The sequence below is a fragment of the Gorilla gorilla genome, chromosome 7 (genome assembly GCF_029281585.2).
Source record: "Gorilla gorilla gorilla isolate KB3781 chromosome 7, NHGRI_mGorGor1-v2.1_pri, whole genome shotgun sequence".
Classification (NCBI taxonomy): Eukaryota; Metazoa; Chordata; class Mammalia; order Primates; family Hominidae; genus Gorilla; species Gorilla gorilla.
This window is the reverse complement of record NC_073231.2, coordinates 91,927,229-91,950,585: the sequence shown is the minus strand read 5'-3', so window position 1 is coordinate 91,950,585 and position 23,357 is coordinate 91,927,229. Positions and strand designations below refer to the sequence as shown.

General features: G+C 39.7%; 1 protein-coding gene across 1 annotated transcript; it reads left to right on the top strand.

Moving 5' to 3' along the window:
- The first annotated feature begins 334 nt into the window (after positions 1-334).
- On the top strand, positions 335-22,826 carry PSKH2 (protein serine kinase H2). The gene is made up of 3 exons (XM_004047239.5): positions 335-519; positions 5,343-6,009; positions 21,149-22,826. Exons 1-3 carry the CDS (start codon positions 335-337, stop codon positions 21,452-21,454), a joined length of 1,158 nt encoding a protein of 385 aa, XP_004047287.3. The 3' UTR covers positions 21,455-22,826.
- Positions 22,827-23,357: the final 531 nt, after the last annotated feature.

Here is a 23,357-nt window from a genome sequence, read left to right as displayed (position 1 = left end):
CGATATCCTTTATAGAATCGTATGATTTTATATGTTCACTTTGTCAGGTTAGAGATGCAGAAAGTGAAGCCCAGAGAATTAGGCGCAGGCTCTGCCTGTTGGTTGACTTTACTTTCATCACGTCAGATTACACACACAGACGGTGACCAGCGATGATCCAGGCGTCTCGGTCGTTAGCGGGTATCCTGGGGGCTATCTCCCTGACCACGACCCTCCAGTGGGGTTCTTTCAGAGTGTCCCGCCCCTCGCAGCTGCTCTTTGATAAAGGGCGGAGGAACAGGGCTGGCTGCTTCCCGAGTCCCCAGGTCCCGCGAGCAGCGGGCGTGTTGCGGGTATGGGGTGCGGCGCCAGCAGGAAGGTGGTCCCGGGGCCACCAGCGCTGGCCTGGGCCAAGCACGAAGGTCAAAATCAAGCCGGCGTCGGAGGCGCGGGGCCTGGGCCCGAGGCGGCGGCCCAGGCGGCGCAGAGGATACAGGTGGCTCGCTTCCGAGCCAAGTTCGACCCCCGGGTCCTTGCCAGGTAAAGCGCCATGTGAGGAACTGGCCTGGGACTGGGCTGACAAAGAAAAACCCCTGGCCAAGACCGCCTCGAGGTTTCCTTCAGCTTGACTCAATTTTGGACAGGGTTCTTTCGGATGATAGGCCACTGATCTCCCCCTTTCTCTGCCCTTTTGAGATGTAAATCTTCTACAACCCAAGAGTGTCTTTTTCAGGCACCTGGGAGCCATCCCTTTGAAATGTAGTCATCAAGAGAGTTAGGGCCACTGTCTCCCAGTCTCTGTGGGAGGGTAGGAGCCTAACTTCCATAAGGGCCAGGTAGCAAACACAGATCTCATTCACCACCTCTCCCTAAGCTTCTCCCATTCTTTTCCACCAGTTCACCCCAGCGCTTAAAAACTTTCTTGCCTTTTGTTTCAAAGGCGTCCATTTTCTTTCCCCTGTTGCAGAAGCCTTGACTCCTATTGCAATAGTCTGGGATAAGCCTTCCTTGCTGTGTTCCATAAGTGCCCAGTACAATTTCTTTTTGACATCTCCGAACAGGGAGTTCAGAGGATGGGAAAAAAGAGAGGAGGAGCAGCAGCAAACAAGGGAAGGAATTCCTATCTTCGGAGGTTGGGGGTGGGGGTGTGAGAGGACTGTCTGCCAACCTCCAGCATCTGTGGTGGAAGACGGCTTTGCCTCTAATATCCTGGGGCTGGGTCCTGCCAGACCTGGTGTGTGAAGGATCTTCCACTAAATTCTAAAAATTGGGATTACAGTGAGTGAACTAGAGATGCGCCTTTGAGTCAGCCAGACTTGAGGTCCAGTTCCATATCTTCTATCATGTACCACGTAGAACATTCCTTAGCTTTTTTCCTTCCTTCGTTTCTAGCTCTGTAAAATGGGAGTATCTATCTCATAAGACTGTTGTGAGCATAATTAAAGTAATACATGTAAATTATGCTGCACAGTGCATGGTACCAGTCCTCATGTAGACATTAGTGCAATGCTGATTATTGTTTTCATGAAGTACAAATAAGCCCTTCGTATGTAGAAGATTTCAGGTTGGTTGGCCTCCTGAGTGTACCATGTTGGACATGTTGGACATTTTGACCAAGTAAATCACAGAATCCCCTTCTCCTCTGTGTGTTTGGGGAGACACAATAATGGGTGGCTCAGCTGGCTTCCCAAGGCACTGCTGGTCCTAGAATTGCATGCTCACTTTGTCACAGTGCTCTGTCCAGAACCTATGCAGAGCCATTTCCTGGCCTCCTTGAGAACTTTTAGTACAGTGACTCCTGGAGGATTAGTTCAGTGGCTGCTAAGCTTACAGAAGAACAAGGCTGGCTAATATGACTGAACTGAATCTGAGTAGGTACAGGGTCTTGTCAAGACTGAATTGGTTAAATGGCATCTCTGGTCATTTGTAGTCAGAGAGATGATGCTAGTCTGGTCTAGTTTTCATCCACCCTACTAATTCCCAATCCAGGGGTAGACCCAGCCCCACAGAGTGTAAAGGCATCACAGAAGTAGAGGATCTCAACATTATAAGGGCTTCAGAGACTCTAACTCAAGGCTCATCTTTAACCAATGAGTAGTTGAGTCCCCAAAGGTTAAGTGACTTGTCCAAGATAATGGTAGAATTGGGACTAGAACACAGTCGTCTTCCTTCTCCGTTGTGATTCCATCTATAACTTTTGCAGAAAAGAGATGATAGAATTTAGATATGAGTATATTTACTTTCTTGTTGGGAGTTTATTATAATTGTTTCTCTCAAGCAGATTGTAACACTATTATTATTTCCTTGCTTCAAATCTTTAATCTATGTTCAAAAATTCCCAGTTTGTATCATAGCAGCTGAGGTTAAAGTAATATTTCCAATTTACATAGTCTCTGGGATGATACGAAATTGTCCAACCTACTAAACTGACTCTGAGGCTACTCTTTAAGAGAGTGGAGGGGTAAAAGTGAAGGAAATGAAAAGACCTTATAAAGGCATTCTTCCCAGCTTGATGTGATCTTTACTTAATGTTTGCAAAATATATATGATGATTCAGGAATAATATGTATTCAGTGAATGATTCTTTTGTTCAGTGTTTATTGCTACTCCTCTGTGCCAGGCACTTTACAAGGTATAGCCACGCAAATCATAAAGTTGGTCACCATTCATGGCAGTTGAGGACTCACGAGCAAGGCTGTAGCTATAAGAATTTGTTATGGGACAAATTGAATAACAATCTGAGGCATTTATTTCCACCACTCTAAATCTTGGCTTCAAGTGTACTGTTTCCTCCAATGCCAAATTACTAGCATTTTTTCAAATATTGGAAATATGAAGCCCCCTTAACAGTATTGAATAAAGCTTCTTTTATTTGAGCAAAAGCGTGTAGTTCTCAGAAATGGTAGTTTGTTTGATATGATTAATTCTGTGAACAAATGAGTTTGATGGCAGCTTTGAGGGCATAGCGATAAATTAGCATTTACAAAGTGCTTTCATCCACAATAGAGGTAATATAAAACTTGGTTGGTCTGCAAAGCAATAGAATTTGAAATGCCTGTGATTATCTTCAAAATCACACTGAGAATGCATGTGAATAAAAAAGCAGAGTTGGAAAGGGAAAAGGGGAAAGAATCTATTTAAGATTACTAAATTGCTATCTGTTTTGATAACGTAATTGGCCAGAAAATTAAATGCTCTGTGGAGAACAAAGCTGTTTTCTGTAATCTGGTACAGCCAAATGTCATTTTTATTCAATACACACAGGAATACAAAGAACAAACAAGAGAGGCAAAAATAAAAAAAAGTTACAGGAAAAATAAGCTCAATAAAAGAAGTTAGACTATTTAAAGCATAGTTTAGTATTTGCATTTGAATCTTTGGTATTGAATATGTGATATAAAAACGTGCCTTCTCCCTGGGTACTCCCTGAGTACATTCCATTCTCTGTCATCCTTAGCTAGGAGAGGTTTTATTAAAATGAAGTCCAGGCACAGTGGCTCATACCTGTAATCCCAACACTTTGGGAGGCTGAGGTGGGCAGATCACTTCAGGTCAGGAGTTCAAGACCAGCCTGGCAAACATGGTGAAATCCCATCTGTACTAAAAAAAATACAAAAATTAGCCAGGCATGGTGGCACCTGTAATCTCAGCTACTCAGGAGGCTGAGGCAGGAGAATCGCTTGAACCTGGGAGGCAGAGGTTGCAGTCAGCCAAGATCATGCCACTGTACTCCAGCCTGGGTGACAGAGCAAGACTCCATCTCAAAAAAAAAAAAAAAAAAAAAAAAAAAAGGAGACCTGCGTTCTAATCCTGACTCTACAACGTAAGCAACCAATTGGCTAATGTGTTCTTCAAATTTTCTCATCAGTAAAACAAGAAGTTGTGTTAAATACCCAACTTTAATATTCTTTCCAGCTATACAATCATGATTTTAAGTCTAGCATTTTCTCAACATGTCTTAAATATGAGGTAGAGGGTTAAATTTGATAGGATTCTATTTTATTTTATTTTTTTTTAATTTTTGAGACAGAGGTCTCGCTCTCTCACCCAAGCTGGAGTGCAGTGGTCTGATCACAGCTCACTGCAACCTCAAATTCCTGGGCTCAAGGGATCCTCCTGCTTCAGTCCCCTCAGTAGCCGGGGCTACAGCTGTGCATCATGATTGGCTAATTTTTAAATTTGTTATAGAGAAGGGGTCTCAGTTTTTTGTTCAGGCTGCTCTCAAACTCCTAGGCTCAAACAGTCTTCCCACCTCGGCCTCCCAAAGTGCTGGGATTACACAATGAGCCACCGTGCCTGGCCAGATTCTTAAATTTTAATAGACGTTTACACAGATAATTAAAGCTTAAGATCCCTAGCATTTGAAATCTGAGCTGATATCCTGGCCTTTTTTTCTTCAACTTTTATTTTAAGTTCAGGGGTACATGTGCAGGATGTGCAGGTTTGTTACGTAGGTAAACATATGTTCTTGGCCTTTTTGTGGGATAATTGGTTTACAAATTATTGACATACATTCCATGTTAAAATTCTCTTTACTGCCTAGAAATTCCAAGTGTGGGTATGGGGATGGAGGGAGACTGTGAGAAGCTACTGGCTGCAAGGTGGCCCTAACACTACTCCCACGAGACTGCTGAAACCAGTTCTTATAATAGCACAGCTGCATTTACTTCTTCCTTATTAACAGCTACTGTGTACAAGATGAGCCTGGGGCTGAGCTCACAGTCAAGCAACCCAAAGAAACATCCTGTTTATTCTCTGTCTCCTGATATGGGATCCTCTGTCTTTTGAGAAATTATAAACAGGAGTAAGCTTCTACTTTATTCTCCCCCACTTAATTTGTTTGTTGTTGAAGAATGACAAAAACAAGGGCTAGAGGACGGAAGGAAATTGGTAGAGGGGGGGTCTTCACATTCTTGAAACAGTTTTTGTGAAATGCATTTGAAAGGGCTGGATTTGAATCCCATCCATTCCAACCACAATCTGGGTGCCCTTGATAACTCATGTAACTTCTTTTTAAGTCTGAATTTCCTTATTTGAAAAAGGGGGATATTATTATATTACCCAGCAGGGTTTTAGTAGGGATAAGATTTTTAAAAATTGTTGGCATATAATAACTGTATAATAAATGGTAGTTATTGTATTAAGATTGTCTTTCTACCAACAAATTACCTTTACATCATTTTCCTCCATTTCAAAACAGGATTTGGGGTACCTTTCAAAAAATAATAAACACAAGTAATAATAAACAAATAAATCCAATGGGAGGAATAGAAGGATAGAAAAGATGAGATAAAGCATGGACTTAAATAATTTTGAGAATCATCACTTCTGGGGATAATATGTTCGGTTTTTCTTCCCAACAGATATGACATCAAAGCTCTTATTGGGACAGGCAGTTTCAGCAGGGTTGTCAGGGTAGAGCACAAGACCACCAAGAAACCTTTTGCAATAAAAGTGATGGAAACCAGAGAGAGAGAAGGTAGAGAAGCGTGCGTGTGTGAGCTGAGCGTCCTGCGGCGGGTTAGCCATCGTTACATTGTCCAGCTCATGGAGATCTTTGAGACTGAGGATCGAGTTTACATGGTAATGGAGCTGGCTACCGGAGGGGAGCTCTTTGATCGACTCATTGCTCAGGGATCCTTTACAGAGCGGGATGCCGTCAGGATCCTCCAGATGGTTGCTGATGGGATTAGGTATTTGCACGCGCTGCGAATAACTCATAGGAACCTAAAGCCTGAAAACCTCTTATACTATCATCCAGGTGAAGAGTCGAAAATTTTAATTACAGATTTTGGTTTGGCATACTCCGGGAACAAAAGTGGTGACTGGACAATGAAGACACTCTGTGGGACCCCAGAGTACATAGCTCCTGAGGTTTTGCTAAGGAAGCCTTATACCAGTGCAGTGGACATGTGGGCTCTTGGTGTGATCACATATGCTTTACTTAGCGGATTCCTGCCTTTTGATGATGAAAGCCAGACAAGGCTTTACAGGAAGATTCTGAAAGGCAAATATAATTATACAGGAGAGGTAAGAGAGCGTTATTTTATTTCTATTGTGTTGGTTTAGAGTGGGGCTTCTCCACCTTGTCACTTTTGACATTTAAGACTGGATGATTTTTGGGGTTGTCCTGTGTGCTGTAGGATGCTTAACAGCATCACTGTCCTCTACTCTAAATACCAGTAATGTACCTCCCCCAGTTGTGGGACCCCCAAATGTCTCCAGACATTGTTAAATGTCTCCTGTGGGGCAAAATCGCCCCTGACTGAGAGCCATTTGACTCAAGACAGCAAGGGCCTCCATTACTAGCTGCCTGTGGTTAGCACATGACACTGACAATCAAGTAGATAAATGAGTTCCTCTGCAGTTTTTTTCTCCAATCTGTGCAGAGCTTGAGCTGGCTGACTAGACTAATGTGTTCACAGAAACTCAGCATGATGCTTGGGTGTTTGGCGAGAGATTTTTCTGCCTTAAATCTTGATGATCCAAGCCCTTTTTGCGATGAAGTGTTTTCTCAGCGAAATGTTTAACCTCACAGCTTGTGTAAAATATTTATCCACTGATTAAACTTGAAACTCCCAGTGTTCATGAATGTGTTAACTTTTTTGTTGTTTTGGGTAGGGAAGGAAAGTTGCCAATGCTTGTGTGTGGGAAGCCTGACAAAATAGGAAATTCATTTCATGTACAGCAGATGAGCAAATTTATTTGACTTCTAATTTCTCATGAAGAAAAACATTGATATTTGCTTATACCTACTTAAAATATAACGTGTATATCTACAGCAACATCTTTAAGCAAAATTAAAGTTAAACACCAAATTTAAATATAATGTTTTCTACACTCTGACAGACCTTTAGTGCCTTATGGAACATGTGTATGTTTTTACAAACTCATTCAAATTGATAAATGAGAACTAAAATTTACACAAGGAAGTAGGAAAGGATGGGAAAAATTCACAGACAATGCAATACCATTGATTATTAAAAGTCTGAAAAATGTCCAGCCTCACTAATGACCAAAGAAATGCAAATGAACACAAAAATGTCTTTTTATTGTCTTTCAAATTCATAAAGATAAAACAACAAACAACTAAATTCTACACATGGCTGCGAAGGGTACTGAGAGATTAGCCCTCTCACTAAGTACTAGTAGAGGACAAATTGTCATTGGTTTCTTGGAAAGTAGTTTGAAAATATGAATCTAGAACTGTCTTAGTACATTTTCACACTACTGTAAAGAAATATCCAAGACTGGGTAATTTATATTTAAAGAAAGGTTTAGCTGTCTCACAGTTCTGCATGGCTGGGGAGGCCTCAGGAAATTTACGATCATGACAGAAGGCCAAGGGGAAGCAAGCTTGGACCTTCTCACATGGCGACAGGAGAGAAAGAGAGGCGGAAAGAGCCCTTTATAAAACCATCAGATCTCATTAGAACTCGCTCACTATCACGAGAACAACATGGGGAAACTGCCCATGATCCAATCACCTCCACTTGGTTCCCCACCTGACACACGGAGACTGCAGGGATTACAATTTGAGATGAGATTTGGGTGGGGACACAGAGCCAAACCATATCAAGAACTTTAAAAAATTTATGTATTTTGATCTGATAATTTGATTTGTAAGAATCTAAGTAATCCCAGATGCAGCAAAGGTTTCACTGTAAGAGTACTAATCCAAGCTATATTTACAAAAGTAAAAAATTAAAGAGTCCTGAGAGAATGTTTGAACACATAACTGAGCATCCATATGATAGAGTATGATAGTCCCCAATTCATGCACATTTAAAAATTGTAATGACATTGGAAAATTTTCACAATATACTGCCAAGTAGAATAAAAGCAGGATATAAACTGTGTATACACTATGATCACATTCATGTGGGAAAATGTTTGCATGGGAAAAGGCTAGGAGGAAATACAATAGCATGTTTACCGTGCTTTTCTCCTGGTATGGTGATTTGGATCATTTTGATTTTCTTTATAGCTTGAATATCTTTGTATTTCTGTTTTTGTTTTGTTTACAAAGAACATATATTTCTGTTTTCGTTATCTACCACTGCATAACAAACCATCCCCAAACCTAGTGGCTTAAAACAATCATCACTTTTTTATGACTCATGAACCTGTGGTTGATAAGGCTCAGCTTGTGAATCTTCTGTGCCACTTGATGTTGGATGGGACTGCAGTCATCTGGGGGCTTGACTGGGATGGAATATCCATGAGGGCCCCACGCAAATGTCTGGCATCTTGGTGGGGATGGCTGGAATCCAGGTTCAACTAGATCACTGGGACTCCTTGGCCTTTCTCTCTCATTCTTTCTATGCATCTCTGGCTCTCTTTTCCTCCACGGGTTTCTCCATGTGCTTTCTCCAGCAGGGCAGCCAGATTTCTTACATGACAGCTGAGGGAAGGGGATATTCCAAAAGGGAGGTATGGAAGTTGCCAGTCCTCTTCAAAGCTAAACTTGAAAATAGCACAGCTCCATGTCTGCATCATTCTATCGGTTACTGAGTCCTAGGCCAGCCATGATTCAATGTTGTGGGGAACTACACAGAGTGTGATATGGGGGTGTGGTCCATTTGGGCCATATTTGGACTAGATACTATAATTATTTTTAATGTGAAAGAATAATAAACAATATACAATATTTTCTGTTTAAAAATCCTTTTGTTGGGTTTAATTCAGAGAGTTCCTAAGGTCAGTTTCCCCAAAAGCAACTGAGAAGACGATTCATGTGCAAGTGATTTATTATGGATAGACTCCTGGGGAGACAGGTAAGGGAGTGAGGGGAGCAGGACAAGGAAGGCAAAGAGGCCAAAGCCACAGAGGGTAGGCCTTATTCAGCAGGGGAGATATTAATATTTCTCAGCATTGTCCAGAGGCTAATGGGCAGGGTTTTCACACCACACCTATCTGTTGGTCACTGAGGTTGGTAATGGTGGTAAATTCTCAGGCCTTCTGAGGTCAAGGCAGAGTGACTCCATGAGCCCCAGGGCAGTCTGCTGAAAAAGAGCAGGGGGCTGGGATTTAGAAGCAAACCTTCAAAAGAAGGGTGCGTGCATGCATACAGGATAGAGGGGCCCAGGGTGTAGATGGAGCATTAACAGCATCTCCATGGTGGGAGGTGCAAGGCACCCTCTGTTTCTTGAGGAAATGTCTGCCTATAGCCCCAGAGTACTGACAACATACACCACAGAGGAGTGTGACTGCTTGTAATAAAGTACTAGATTTACATTATCTTGATTTCCCTCCCCATGTCTGTCAGGCACTCATGTCCAGCATATTAACATTTCTTTTGATATCACCAAGTGTTTTAGTCAGTGCAGGCTGCCGTAATAAAATACCACAGGTTTGGTGGCTTAATTACTTCCCTAGAGGCCTCATCTCCAAACATAGCCACACTGGGGGTTAGGGCTCAACAGAGAATTTTGAGAGAATGAAATATTCAGTCCATAATACCAAGAAATCATATATTGGTAGACTCAGAAAAGTATATCATCATGTTTTCATTTGTCATCATATTACCATATATTTAGCATCTATTGCCAAGCCTAGTAATTGCTAATTGTACCAATTTTATTTAAAACCAGGTGACCACTGTAGAGTAAAGGGAATTTTCCTTCCCCTTCTTCTGAATATAATTTGAGTCTATAAGGCAAACTGACAATAGGCAGATCAACAGGAGAAAATGTATATAAATTTATTTCTGTGCACAGGAGCCACACAAAAGATGAGACTTAAAGAAGAGCCAAATGACTGAAGTTTTCATACTGTACAGAAAGGAACAGAGACTTGGAGTTTGGAGACAGGTTATGGGAGGGGGAGGGGAAAAAAGGCATGGTGAGCAAAGGCTGTCTTGTTATGCAGATGAAATCTCTCAGGTAACAGCTCTCAGAAAGAATAGATGGAATCCAGTGGTGACAGTTTCCCTGTTGGAACTTTAATACTGTCAGATATTTCCTATGAGTTAATCTTTCCTAGTTTAGGATAAGACTGATAATGGGTCTCAGAGAAATCCTGTTTGCATCCACTGTTTACTTCACTAATGTAGACTTCCTCTACAGATGCAAATCTTTTCCACAAAAGGGCAGCTTTGAGAGCCACTGTTATGTCTGCAGCCCCTCTAAAGAGCCATCTCAAAATATGCCAAAGAAGTATATTTTGGTGGATATATTTTGGTTTCCCATATTGTCAAGTCTGGAAGCATAGATGTGGTGGACAGAATAATGGCCCACCAAAGATGTCCATGCCCTAATACCCAGAATCTGTGATTGCTACCTTATGTGGTAAAAGAGAATTTGCAGATGTGATTAAGTTAAAACTCTTGAGATTGGGAGATTATTCTGGATAATCTTGGAGGCCCAATATGATCACAAGTTTCTTTATAGTAGGGAGACAAAAGGGTCAAAGCTAGAGAGAAGAGATATGACTATGGAAAGAGGTTTAAATGATGTGCTTTTGAAGATGGAGAGAGGGGTCATGTGGCAAGGAATAAGGACAGTCTCTAGGGGCTGGAAAAAGCAAGGAATGCATTTTCCCCTAGAGCCTCTGGAAGGAACACAGAGGTGACACTTTGATGTTAGCCCGTAAGACCCATTTTAGACTTCTGATTTGCAGAACTGTAAAATAATAATTCGCATCTTTTCAGAAAGGTTTTCTTTTGCCTATAACTGAAATTCCAGATGTGACACATTGTATAAATCACTTATTTTCCCCAGAATTCAGGTATAAACATCAAATTAAATAGGTTGGGCATTGTGGTGCACACCTGTAATCCCAAAACTTTGGGAGGCCAAGGCAGGAGGATTGCTTGAGCTCAGAAGTTCTAGACCTGCCTGAGCAACATTGCAAAACATTATCTCTACAAAAAATACAAAAAATTAGCCACACATAGTGATGTGTGCCTGTAGTCCCAGCTATTCTGGAGGCTGAGGTGGGCAGATTGCTTGAGCCTGGAAGATCTAGGTTGCAGTGAGCTAAGATTGCAGCACTGCACTCCAGCCTGGGTGACAGAGTGAGACCCTGTCTCAAAAAAATAAATAAAATAAAATAAAATAAATTGGATGAAAACTTCCAGAGATTTATGTGGTATACCTCTTATGGTGAAGGGGAGTGATGTGTTTAATATAATACTAAGTATTATACTAATATCTAACAGAGCCATACTCTAGCTCCACTCGTATATAAGTAAAAGTTAGCCATAATATTAATGTTTAACTTTTTTGGATTTTGTTGTGAAATATATTCTTTTTCATGAAATCTTCAATGATCATTCCACTTCTGTCATTCTTTCCCTTTTCCAAATACTGTTTAGAATTACAATTAATTTCATTTGTTCTAATTTAATCTGGTTGCTATAGGTTGCTGCTTTAAGACATTATAAGCTCCTTAAAGGCAGGGATACTACCATATTTTCTCTCTGCATTCAATAAGACATCTAAAAGGAATAAGCATGGAGAATGCCTTCAATTACAAACAAATTGCTTTTGAAAAATATTAAAAGATTCTGATTTATAACTGCATGAGTAACTGTATCTCAGATATAACTGTTTTGAACACAGCATAGAATTTCTGACTTATAGTTAGGTAGATGATAATTAACATCCTTAGTTGCTGAGTTTATTAGATCCATTCTGGAATATGTAGATTGTCTGAAAGGCTACATCTACTCTATTCACTGGGTTTTGCAAGGTAGGCATAGGAGTTCCCTTTTCTAGTTTTTTTCTGCAATGCTGGAGGAGCAGCCAGGGTAGACAGGTACAGCAGATGGTGGAGAAGGGACGGAAGAGAGCAAAGATTTCCTCCCCAGTGTGCAAGGAAGGCCTTCACTTATCTACTTGATTGCCAGTGCCATCACAATGGCTTTTGGATGGTGGCAGAGCTTGTGCTTGAGACGCTAAGTAAAGGACTCATTATGGAGACCATTTGAAGGCATCTTTATGTGGTCTTCACCCCTTCCTTCTGGTCAGGCCTTCCTCGTGCCAGAAATTTTGTTCAGCTCAGTGTCTCTGCTCTTAGGAGCCTCGTGGTCTTGGCTGAGAGACAAGTATGATTATGTATCTCTTCAAATACAAGTGCTTTAATGTAAGTGGGAACAAAGCCTCAAAGTTCACAGGGGCAATGGAAGAAAATCTATCGTTGCTTAGGAAAACTGGGTCAGGGTCCATGAAAAGGGCCACATTTGTGCTATCTTGCAGGAAGGGAAGGAGTTTCTGGAAGGAAGAAGATTCCAAATAGACAGAATATATGCAAAAGCACATAAGGGAATACACTGACTAGTAAAATGTAAAAACTTTAGGCCAGGAGTGGTGGCTCATGCCTGTAATCTCAGCACTTTGGGAGGCTGAGGCGAGGTGGGCAGATCATAAGGCCAAGAGATCGAGACCATCCTGGCCAACATGGTGAAACCCCATCTCTACTAAAAATACAAAAATTAGCTGGGTGTGGTGGCGTGTGCCTGTAGTCCCAGTTACTCAGGAAGCTAAGGCAGGAGAACCGCTTGAACCCGGGAGGCGGAGGTTGCAGTGAGCTGAGATCGGGCCACTGCACTCCAGCCACTGCACTCCAGCCTGGTGACAGATTAAGACTCTGTCTCAAAAAAACAAAAACAAAAACAAAAACAAATGAAAACAAACAAATGAAAAAAACTTTAGAGCTCAGATGCATGCATTTGTGTGTGTGTGTGTACATGCATGCATATTAAGTATTTTGAAAAACTGTATAATATAATAATTAAGAACACAATCTGGGCCAGGCATGGTGGCTTATATTTATAATCCCATTGTTTTGGGAGGCTGAGGTGGGAGGATCACCTGAGCCCAAGAGTTCAAGGCCAGCCAGGGCAACATAACAAGACCCCATCTCTACCAAAAACATTTTTTAAAAATTAGGTGGGCATGGTGACATGTGCCTATAGTCCTAGCCATTTGAGAGGCTGAGGCAAGAGGATCATAGCTGCAGCGAGCTATGATCACACCACTGCACTCCAGTCTTCTGGGTAAAAGAGTGAGACCTTCTCTCTAAACAACAACAACAACAAACAAACCAAAAAAAAAAAAATCCAACTACCTGGAACAAGACTGGCTGGATTCCACTACCAGCTCTGCAATTTACTAACTGTGTGACTTTGGACATTTAAAAGTTTTTTCTGTATCTCAGTTTCTGCATTTGTGAAATGGTAATCATGGTGGTACCTACCTAAAAGGGTTGTTGTGAAGATCAAATAAGCTAATAGATGTAGGTGCTGAGACTATTTTCATATGCTAGTATATACAGAGTTAGTGCTATATATATGTTCATTATTTTTGTTATTATTACAATTAACTTGGGAGACTAGGACTGAAAGTTTGAATTTTGCCTAAGTAAGTTATTAGTTTTATGGCTTTTTTTCTCAGTACAAACTTCATTTATCAAGTGCACCTTTTAAATCTTTTACATGGAATAGTGAAGAAAGGTTGGTGTTAGAATTTTAATATTAATGATAAATTACAAGAATTCTCATCAATGAGTTGTGAATCATATATTCTTGTCTAATTATATTCCACTGTATCACAGTCATCTTTTTTTGGTGAGCAATGCATTGATTTTAAAAAAAAGGAGAATTATAACCATATTAGCTAGCTGACGAGGACAGACACTGATATTAAAAACATTTTTTTCTTTTTTGAGAGACAAGGTCTCACTGTGTCACCCAGCAGGCTAGAGTGCAGTGGTGTGATCATAGCTCAGTGCAGCCCCAAACTCCCTGGGCTTAAGCAATCTTCTCACCTCTGCTTTCTGAGTAGCTGGAACTACAGGTATGTGCCATGCACAGCTCATTAAAAAAAAAAATCTTTTGTAGAGATAGGGTCTTGTTATGTTGCCCAGGCTGGTCTTGAACTCTTGGTCTCAAGTGATCCTTCTACCTTGGCCTCCTGGGCCTCCTGAGTTGCAGGGATTATAGATGTGAACCACAGTGCCTGGCCTAAAAACATACACACACACACACACACACACACACACACACACAAATATACATAGGTCTATATATTTTAAAATCCCACATGGATATTGATAGAAAATGGTCCTTATCTACTTAGGTTCACCTATGATTCTCATACTGTTAGGAAATACTTTTGCTGATATTCTCTTTTAGAAGTAACATGTCTGTTTGATTATGCTCATTTTCACCAGCCATGATCCCAATTTTGTTATGTCTCCTTTTCTCCACTAACTTCTCTTATTCTCTTGTTCTCCATTCAGGTTATTAAGTAGGAGAAAAGGAAAGAAAAGCAGAACATTCAGTACTTTAATTCTCTTTCCATCATGACTAGAATTCTTGGAATGAATATCGTACCATATTTCAGATAGGTCTGCTAAGCTTTAATTCCTGTAATTTGGTCCCCATTCCTATGGTTTAGTTCCTAAGTACTTATGCTCACCAAAATATGTGGTGCTTAATGATTTTTAATGATATTTTTACTTTAAAAGTTACTTTATAGAAAATAATTTTAGTGGTTTTAAATCTTACAAGAGTAACTTCATTTTCTGCTCTATCACTTTCTTCATCTCTTCTCTGACTTGTCTTAAACTGAATGGATATAAACCTTCATCTCTTAAACTCAATCACAGACAATAAGTGTTTCTAGGAAGGGAAATGATGGTGGTGTGTTTTGTTTTGACTGTGTAGATGTCACCTTGCATTAGTGATTAGGGTATAAACGTAGCTATGCTATCTGCTTCCTTGATTAGGTTGTATCTTGACCTTGATATCATCAGTGGAATTCACAGAGTTGAGAGGAAAGGAACTATTTGAGTAAAGTTTCCAGAAACTGACTTAATATTAATATTATGTTTATATTGTTTATATTATACTTTAATACGTGTACACTGCAAGAACTAGTTATAAATACATTATTCTATATGTTTATACTATAAGCACCAGTTATGAATAATAAATGTATATTATGCATAGAAGAATGAGTCATCTGTTGATTTGGGGTTCAAAGGCCAACCCATTTATTTTGGTCACTCTTACGTTGTTTTTTCTTTGGAGAAAATGGAACACTCCTCTTGTTAACTTCTGGTGCTTTGAAAAATAGTAGGTGCTCAAAAAACTTCGACTGTACCCAATTTTACTTAAATTTAGGGTTTTCCTTATGAGTAAAGAAATGGAAGCATTCCTTCTCTCAAAGCAGAACCCCTTCACACACAAAAATAAACTATGAGCCTAGTGTAAGATTAATTAACTTTCCATTTTAAAATTAAATGGCACCTGTGACTTGTGAATATGTGTTCACTCTTCCCAGAATTTACAAATGCCCCAGCAGACAGAGCATTCTGACATAATTAGTCAATGATTTGTCTTTCTGCAGTTTCATTTTTGGCAATATAAAGCATTTAAAATCTGCTTTGTAGATTGAGAAATAAAGAAATAAAAATATTAAATATCTATAACAAAAATGATGTATGGAATCTTCTGCTTCCTGAGATGTGGAAGAATAATTTTTGCCATGTCTACTACTAACAAAGTCATAGAGAGTAATCAGTTTGGGGCATATTTACATAAAATTTATTTGCAAAGCCTGAGTTAAATTCTACCAAGACCACACACTAATGTTCAAAGAAGGAAGGAAAATTCATCAGAAGGTTGTCATGAGTAGAAATTTTTAATAAAACGTATGATTTTTGTGGAGATAAATGTGACAATGATTATTTCTAGTGTAAGGAATTGAATGATAGCTTATTTATCTATTTTTAAAAATAGATATTTGTAGCTTTAAAAAAATTATTTAATTAAATCCACCAATAATTGTCCTATACTTCAAGAGCTCTATATTTAGCAAATTGTAACATTAATTACAATCTTAAATTCAAAGGTTTGCATCTAGAATTTTAGGGACTGGGTCTATGTTGTGTGGGTAGTGTTTAGCTTTTTAATAATTTTTGTTTCTTTGTATTTTGAGACAGGGTCTTGCTTTGTCACCCAGGCTGGTTACTGTGGTATGATCACAGTTCACTGCAGCCTCAACTTCCTAGGCTTAAGCAACTCTGCCACCTCAGCCTCCAGAGAAGCTGGGACTACAGCTGCGTGTCACCATGCTAAGCTAATTTTTGTATGTGGAGACACTGTCTCACTATGTTACCCAGGCTGGTCTTGAACTCTTGGGCTGAAGTGATCCTCCTGCCTCAGCCTCCCAAAATGCTGGGATTGCAGGCATGAGCCACCACTCCTGGTCCTAATAATTATTTTTATAATGATTTTTTGTGGGCATTTATGCAAAGGAACTGAGAAATATTAAAGCGTTGACTAGTTGTAGGAATATTAGTCATTCTTTAAACCAGTTACCTAGTTAGCTTTTGTATATTTACCAATCTTTTGCACAAGATATTAAATTAGCCCCACTAATTGGTGTTCATAAAAAAGAAGAGAATGAAAATATTAATCTTGAATATATGATTCTTGTCTCCTTGAAGAGGCACCACCAATCTCCATGGGATTCCTGGGGCTCATGGTGAGGAGGGGAGATAGGGGGTCTATAGTACACAAAGTGATGTGTGACCGCTAGATAAAGAGAAGCCTGAACAGAACATTTAATTTGGAAGCTGATGCAGAAAACTGGAGAGGGAAGTGGGGTCTGACTACCAGACCACGGAAGGCAACTGAAAGGAAGAAGAGGGCAGAATAGGAGGGAGAACAGAGTCAGCAAGTGGCAAGCTGGTGAGATGGGTTAGAGAGTCACCACTGAGGGGAAGCTAGAGAAACCATGCTGGAGAAGAGTTCAGCAAGGTTCTCACCAGGGCAGGCCAGGCTGTGTTGTGCGACGAGAGCCAGACTCTTTTAAAGGGCCTGGATGTGGGCAAACAACAGAGGAAAATTGTTCATCAAAAAACTGGAAAGCAGTAAACTACAATCATTTCTGACTTCTCTGAAGGTGAGAGTCAAGACATCTACAGCATGTAAGATACCATCCCTCCGAATTCCTTTGAATCATTTAAAGCTAATAAGTAGTGCAATTCCTGGTGTAAGTTTCAGTTTTATGCCTTTTTTGGGTTACTGTTGTTTTATACAGTGAAGCCAATCTCTATTGGAAAAGACAGAAAAATAGGCAAAGAACCAGATGAAGAAAGAAGAAAAGGGGAAAAAAGGCCTGAAATACCCACAAATATTACAATTTACTTGCAACTAAATTAATTTAATGATCTTGGGATAAAATAAAGTTCTCCTTTTTTTGTAAAATGGTTCATTACCTCTTAACACATAACTTTTTTTTGAGGGTGCACATTTGTCATGCTATTGTGAATGGAATTGGTTTGAGAATTATTGGATAATTTTCATATTCCAGTTCTCTAAGTGCAGTCAGTTCATCTATCCACAAAAGAACTGAGGAAGGAATTAAGGTGCGAGGATTTAATAGTAACAAGAACAACAGCAACAATATTTACAGTTTGAAAACCCTTTTTCACATGCTTGGTCTAATTTGGTCCTAATGGCAATCTCGTGAAGGAGATATGATGATCCCCATTTTTCTGACAAGGAAACTGAGACCCTGAGGTTGCAGAGCTGTGTGTGGTCAGACTGCCTGTCTAATCCAGATCCAAGGACTTCATGCTTTTTCCACAGTAAGATGGGTTAGCAGTGGGACTCGGGGTCATGTCTACCTGAGACTGTCGAGAAACGCCAAACAAGGGGAATTTTGAAGCAAAGAGTGGGGATGGCCGAATTTGGGAGGAGAAATTATAAGGAAGTTTATTGGACATCAAGTGGATGGGAAAGCTGGTGAAAAGACTAAATGATGTCATCAGGTGACAGCTGGTCCAGAGTGGGTATTCGATTCAACCTATGGTTTCCTAGTTGTTTTTGGTTATATAGCACTATTAGTTAAACATTTGGGGGCATGCACACTCCATTTTTATTCCTTAATAGATATGTACGTGTATGTATATTAGTCTATTTTATACTTTATTAAACATAGATGAAAATCAATTTTAGATTAATAAAAGAAAAATAAAGTAGTTCATTTTCTTTCTGTAGCTGCCCTTTTCTAATGTGAAATGTGAAATTGACTCCTAGATACTCTCCAGTTGTTCTTTATGGCTCAGGAATTCTGCAATTTATAACTCATGTTTGAATAATAAGCTTTGGCTGAAGAACTTTTTCTCTGGTTACTTTATTTTCTGCAACTGCATTTTAAACGTACAATCATTTGGGGTCATCTTAATAAGCTCTCCATAAACCTTGTTGCACATATTTTATATTCTTTCAGAAAGATTCGGTTGCTTGTCTTAAAATGTTCCAGAGGAGCCATCTAATTTAACCTTCATTTAAATAGTCTTGAGCTCAGATAGATGTGTCTGGATTCAGGGCCAAATAGATGTCTAGCCAGAACCAGAGGGCATGGCATTGTGAGTGTCAGTCACTGATGTGCTTTTTCTAGACTTGCAGAGTTTATATTTTGTTTTTCCCGTGTTTGAGTATTTGTCAGATATGCTTATTTATTTTATAACTTTTATTTCTGGGATAAATATTTCTCATGTCTCATTTACCTAAATACACTGAAGGACAAAAAAGAAGAGTTCTTTTACTGGTTTCTTATTATTCAAATTCTGGATTAAGGCTGGGGGCAGTGTTTACGCCTGTAATCCCAACAATTTGGGCGGCCGAGGCAGGCGGATCACCTGAGGTTAGGAGTTTGAGACCAGCCTGGCTAACGTGGCGAAACCTGGTTTCTACAAAAATGCAAAAATTAGCTGGGCTTGGTGGCACATGCCTGTAATCCCAGCATGTGAGAGTGAGGCACTCTCCCAGCATGGGGGAGTGAGGCACGAGAATCGCCTGAACCCGGGAGGCGGAGGTTGCAGTGAGCCAGGATCAGGCCACTGCACTCCAGCCTGGGCAACACAATGAGACACCATCTCAAAAACAAACAAACAAACAAATTCTGAGTTAAGTTGGCATGGGTGGGGGTGGGAGTGGGCCTGCAGTCACAGTTACTTGGGAAACTGAGGCAGGAGGATGGCTTGAGACCAGGAGGAGTTCAAGTCCAGCCTCGGCAATATAACAAGACCCCATCTCTAAAAAAAGCAAAACAAAACAACAAAAAACAAAACATAGAGTTAATAGGGTGCTAAGAGATCGGAGAGTGTGATGTCTATGTATGGACTCTGCTTTATCGTTACACAAGGGCAGAGACTATACATGGAAGGATTCCCTTATCTTTCCTTGGAAATACCATCTTTTAAAAACACACATCAATTAGAAATTGTGTTTGAGATACAGCAAACGTATGGGCAATTTTCTCAATGTTTCTCTTTTGCAGAGGACAAAGGTCACTAAACTGTAGTGTTTTCCAGGTATATGGTATGTGTTGGTAGAGTCAACCTAAAGGATGAGGCGGAGGCACAAAATATAGTTTTTAAGAGCTTGTCTGATCAGGCCAAAGTGGGGACAGCTGCTCTGGAAAACGTCCTAACTTCTGTGGGGCGTGTGCTCTTAGGTCTGGGCTGATACAAAGTTGTTTGAGAGGAATTAACACTGGTTTACAGAAATAACATTGATTAGTGATTGGCTATATTGTTGAACTGTAGGGTATGAGTGATGATGTCCAACCTATGGCACTTTATGGTTACTTGGTGTTAGATAGTGTAGAGCCCACATAGCAAGTGGCTTCAAGAGGTAATTATTTAGCACAAGAGGAGAATGAGAAGTGAAGGCTGTTATATTTCAGTGCCTCTCTTGGCCTGATAATTTAAAGGGGCTTGCATTCCTCAGATTAAATGTTTCTTTTCTTTCTCAGCAGATAATGCAGAAAGCAAATTTGAATATAAAGCAACAGCCTTCTTATTCCCATGCTCAGAAATGCCACTATGAAGTGCTGCTATTGTACTTAAAGTATGTGCAATTGCTGTAAACACTGCCACTATAAATCCCTGAAATAGGAACTACTTAGCTGTGCATATTGTACTGTGTCGTAGCTGTTACGTGTTGAATCTATTTGTAGTCAAATCTATTTGAATCTATTTGTTACATGTTGAATCTATTTGTTACATGTTGAATCTATTTGTTCTCAGCTGATTGGGAACAGTGAGGGCCCAGTGTGTTTGAGGAAGTGCACTTCACTTCCTTCCTTCCTTCCTTCCTTCCTTCCTTCCTTCCCTCCCTCCCTCCTTTCCTTCTTTCTTTCTTCCTCTTTCTCTCTCTCTGCCTTTCTTCCTTTCTTTCTTCCTCTTTCTCCCTTCCTTTCTTTTCCTTTCCTTTCCTTTCTTTCTTTCTTTCCTTCCTTTCTTTCTTTTTCTTTCTTTCTTTCTCACTCTCTTTCTCTCTCTCTCTCTCTCTGCCTCTCCCCTCCCCTCTTCTCTCTCTCTCTCTCTCTCTCTCTCCTCTTTCTTTCTTTTTAGAGACAGGGTCTCACTCTGTCACCCAGGCTGGAGTGTGGTGGTGCCATCATAGCTCACTGCAGCCTTGAATGCCTGGGCTGAAGGAATCCTCCCACCTTAGCTTCCTGAGTAGTTGGGATTACAGACATGTGCCACTGTGCCTGGCTAATTTTTACATTTTTTGTAGAGATGGGGTCTTGCTGTGTTGTCCAGGCTGGTCTCAAACTCTTGGACTCAAACGATCCTTCTTCCTCAACCTCCCAAAGTGCTGGGATTACAAACGTGAGCTACTGTGCCTGGCTCAGAGTAAGCTTTCAAAGGGAGGGAAAAGTTGATGATTTCTCAATCCATTCCACTTTCCCCTTCGACTCCTTCTCATTCTTGAAGTCACAGGAACTCTGTGAGATGACCACAGTGTTGCAAACACTGACCTGATGTTGACATAGTTTGTAAAAGCCAGCTGCTTTGCCTTGTCCAGCTCCCGTAAATGCAGTATGGGAACTCGTATTGATAACAACAGCACAGTGGACAGATTTCTGAGAAGGTTTTCTCACTCATTGGACAAAGAGTTTGGAAGAGAATTTCTGTGTTTGTGTTTGTCTTTTTCTTCTGTGAAAGTTTTTTCTTTTCCTCCCTCAAAAGTGGTTTAGTTCCTCTATATATGTAATGACACAGTATTAAAACTGCTTATTTGAAAAAGTTTTTTGGATTCGATTGGCATTAATCTATGTAATTAAGAATAGGATTCTTTGTGTTTGTGTATATTTCTATTTTATTTATTTTATTCTAACTTATTTATTTTTATTCTCAGCCTTGGCCAAGTATTTCTCACTTGGCAAAGGACTTTATAGACAAACTACTGATTTTGGAGGCTGGTCATCGCATGTCAGCTGGCCAGGCCCTGGACCATCCCTGGGTGATCACCATGGCTGCAGGGTCTTCCATGAAGAATCTCCAGAGGGCCATATCCCGAAACCTCATGCAGAGGGCCTCTCCCCACTCTCAGAGTCCTGGATCTGCACAGTCTTCTAAGTCACATTATTCTCACAAATCCAGGCATATGTGGAGCAAGAGAAACTTAAGGATAGCAGAATCGCCACTGTCTGCGCTTTTGTAAGCAGATGACCTCTAAAACCATTTTTGCCTATTTTAGGACCATTTCATCATGATTAGGGCACCCTCAAGCTCCAAAGACATGGGACTCCATGGTATTGTTGGATACTATTGATCTTGACTTTTAACATTTTCTTGTTCTATAATTTTTCCTATACCTGTATTCATTTTCCCAAAATACACTGCTGCAAATGATTAACAGTTTAGTAAATACTAGCTATGTTTAGATAACTGGAAACAACAAATAGATAAGAAAATCTTTAAAGTATGTAATGGATTAAATAAAATACAATACTATAGAAATAAGGGATGTATATGTGAAGGCATGGTGAACCAGAGACATAGCAGGAATAGTTAGATATGGGAAATATACGTATTTATCCTGAAATTACTGATTTTTATTTAAGCCCCAGTATACAGTGTTAACTAGGTAACACTCGAAGTAGTTGTAAATGTCTGTTAATTTCATATTTAGTCTGCAAATATTTATGAAAAATTATTAATTATGGGGCCTATAAAGAACTATAAGATATAATTTCAATCTATCAGAAACTTTTAGTCTAATTGGGGCATTATTCACGGGAAAAATAGAGATTTTTAAGAATCATAAAATAGTGATTTTTTTTCTAATATTAGCATTCATCAACCACCAGGGTTTACAAAAAATATAAACATCTTGCTTCTTATCACTACTGTCAACTCTTTTCAGTATGTACTGGTTTCTTCTAGAAGTATTTAATCAAATATCTTGATGACTTTAAACACTCACCATGAAATAATTATAGGTAATGCAATAAAGAGGTAAGTTTCAAAACTTAGTTCTCTAGGCAAGTCACATATGGCCTGATCTCTTATACAGTAAATTTTTGTAAAATGATATAAAGATTGAAATATTATTAATCATATCTGTGAGTCACTCATATGTGTGGATAAACATAGTAAATAAATGATTAACTAGTTGATATTGCTTATTTTATTCAGAAAAATAATAAAATGTTAGAATGACATTTACTGTAACTTTAAAATCAGTCTCAATATTTTCATTTTATTTTTCTCTTTTAGGCTATATAGATGGAACAGCTATATATCTGATATATAGATAAGAATATGTGGCCGGGCGCGGTGGCTCACGCCTGTAATCCCAGCACTTTGGGAGGCCGAGGTGGGCGGATCACGAGGTCAGGAGATCGAGACCACGGTGAAACCCCATCTCTACTAAAAATACAAAAAATTAGCCGGGCGCAGTGGCGGGCGCCTGTAGTCCCAGCTACTAGGGAGGCTGAGGCAGGAGAATGGCGTGAACCCGGGAGGCGGAGCTTGCAGTGAGCCGAGATTGCACCACTGCACTCCAGCCTGGGTGACAGAGCGAGACTCCGTCTCAAAAAAAAAAAAAAAAAAAGAATATGTAACTCGTGACACAACTATTTTCTTTTTAAGTTGTAATGCTGTATCACATGATATATGACAGACCTGGATTAATTCCTTTAATATAGAAAGACACTTACAAATTCATTAGATAAATAATAGATAAATGGGCAAATATTTTACCAGGTGGTTTATAAACATATAGATGGCTAATGAATACATGAAAAAAATGCTTCGTTTCATTTGTAATTTACAAAATGAAAATAAAAATGACAAAGAAAATGAAAATTTAAAAGGCAAAGAATTTTTTTTACCTATTAGATCAAAACAGTTTTAAACTTGGATACTACATATGGTAGAAGGTTGCAGGCAAGCAGATACTCTCATGCCCTGCAGAGACAGAGGAGTGCAATTTGGTGCCACCTCATGGCCTTGGGGGACAGTTTGGTAGTAATATCTACTCATATTAAAAATGCATTGACCTTTGATCTAATTGCATCATTGGTAGCAATTTGTCCTACATATATTCTTGCCAAAGTGTG

What these genes read in the sequence shown, in the direction of transcription:
- PSKH2 (XM_004047239.5), top strand. Translation starts at nt 335, where the DNA reads ATGGGGTGCGGCGCCAGCAGGAAGGTGGTCCCGGGGCCACCAGCGCTG. An exon ending in GACCCCCGGGTCCTTGCCAG is followed by an intron (nt 520 to 5,342) that starts GTAAAGCGCCAT and finishes TCTTCCCAACAG; the next exon opens with ATATGACATCAAAGCTCTTA. An exon ending in AATATAATTATACAGGAGAG is followed by an intron (nt 6,010 to 21,148) that starts GTAAGAGAGCGT and finishes TTTTATTCTCAG; the next exon opens with CCTTGGCCAAGTATTTCTCA.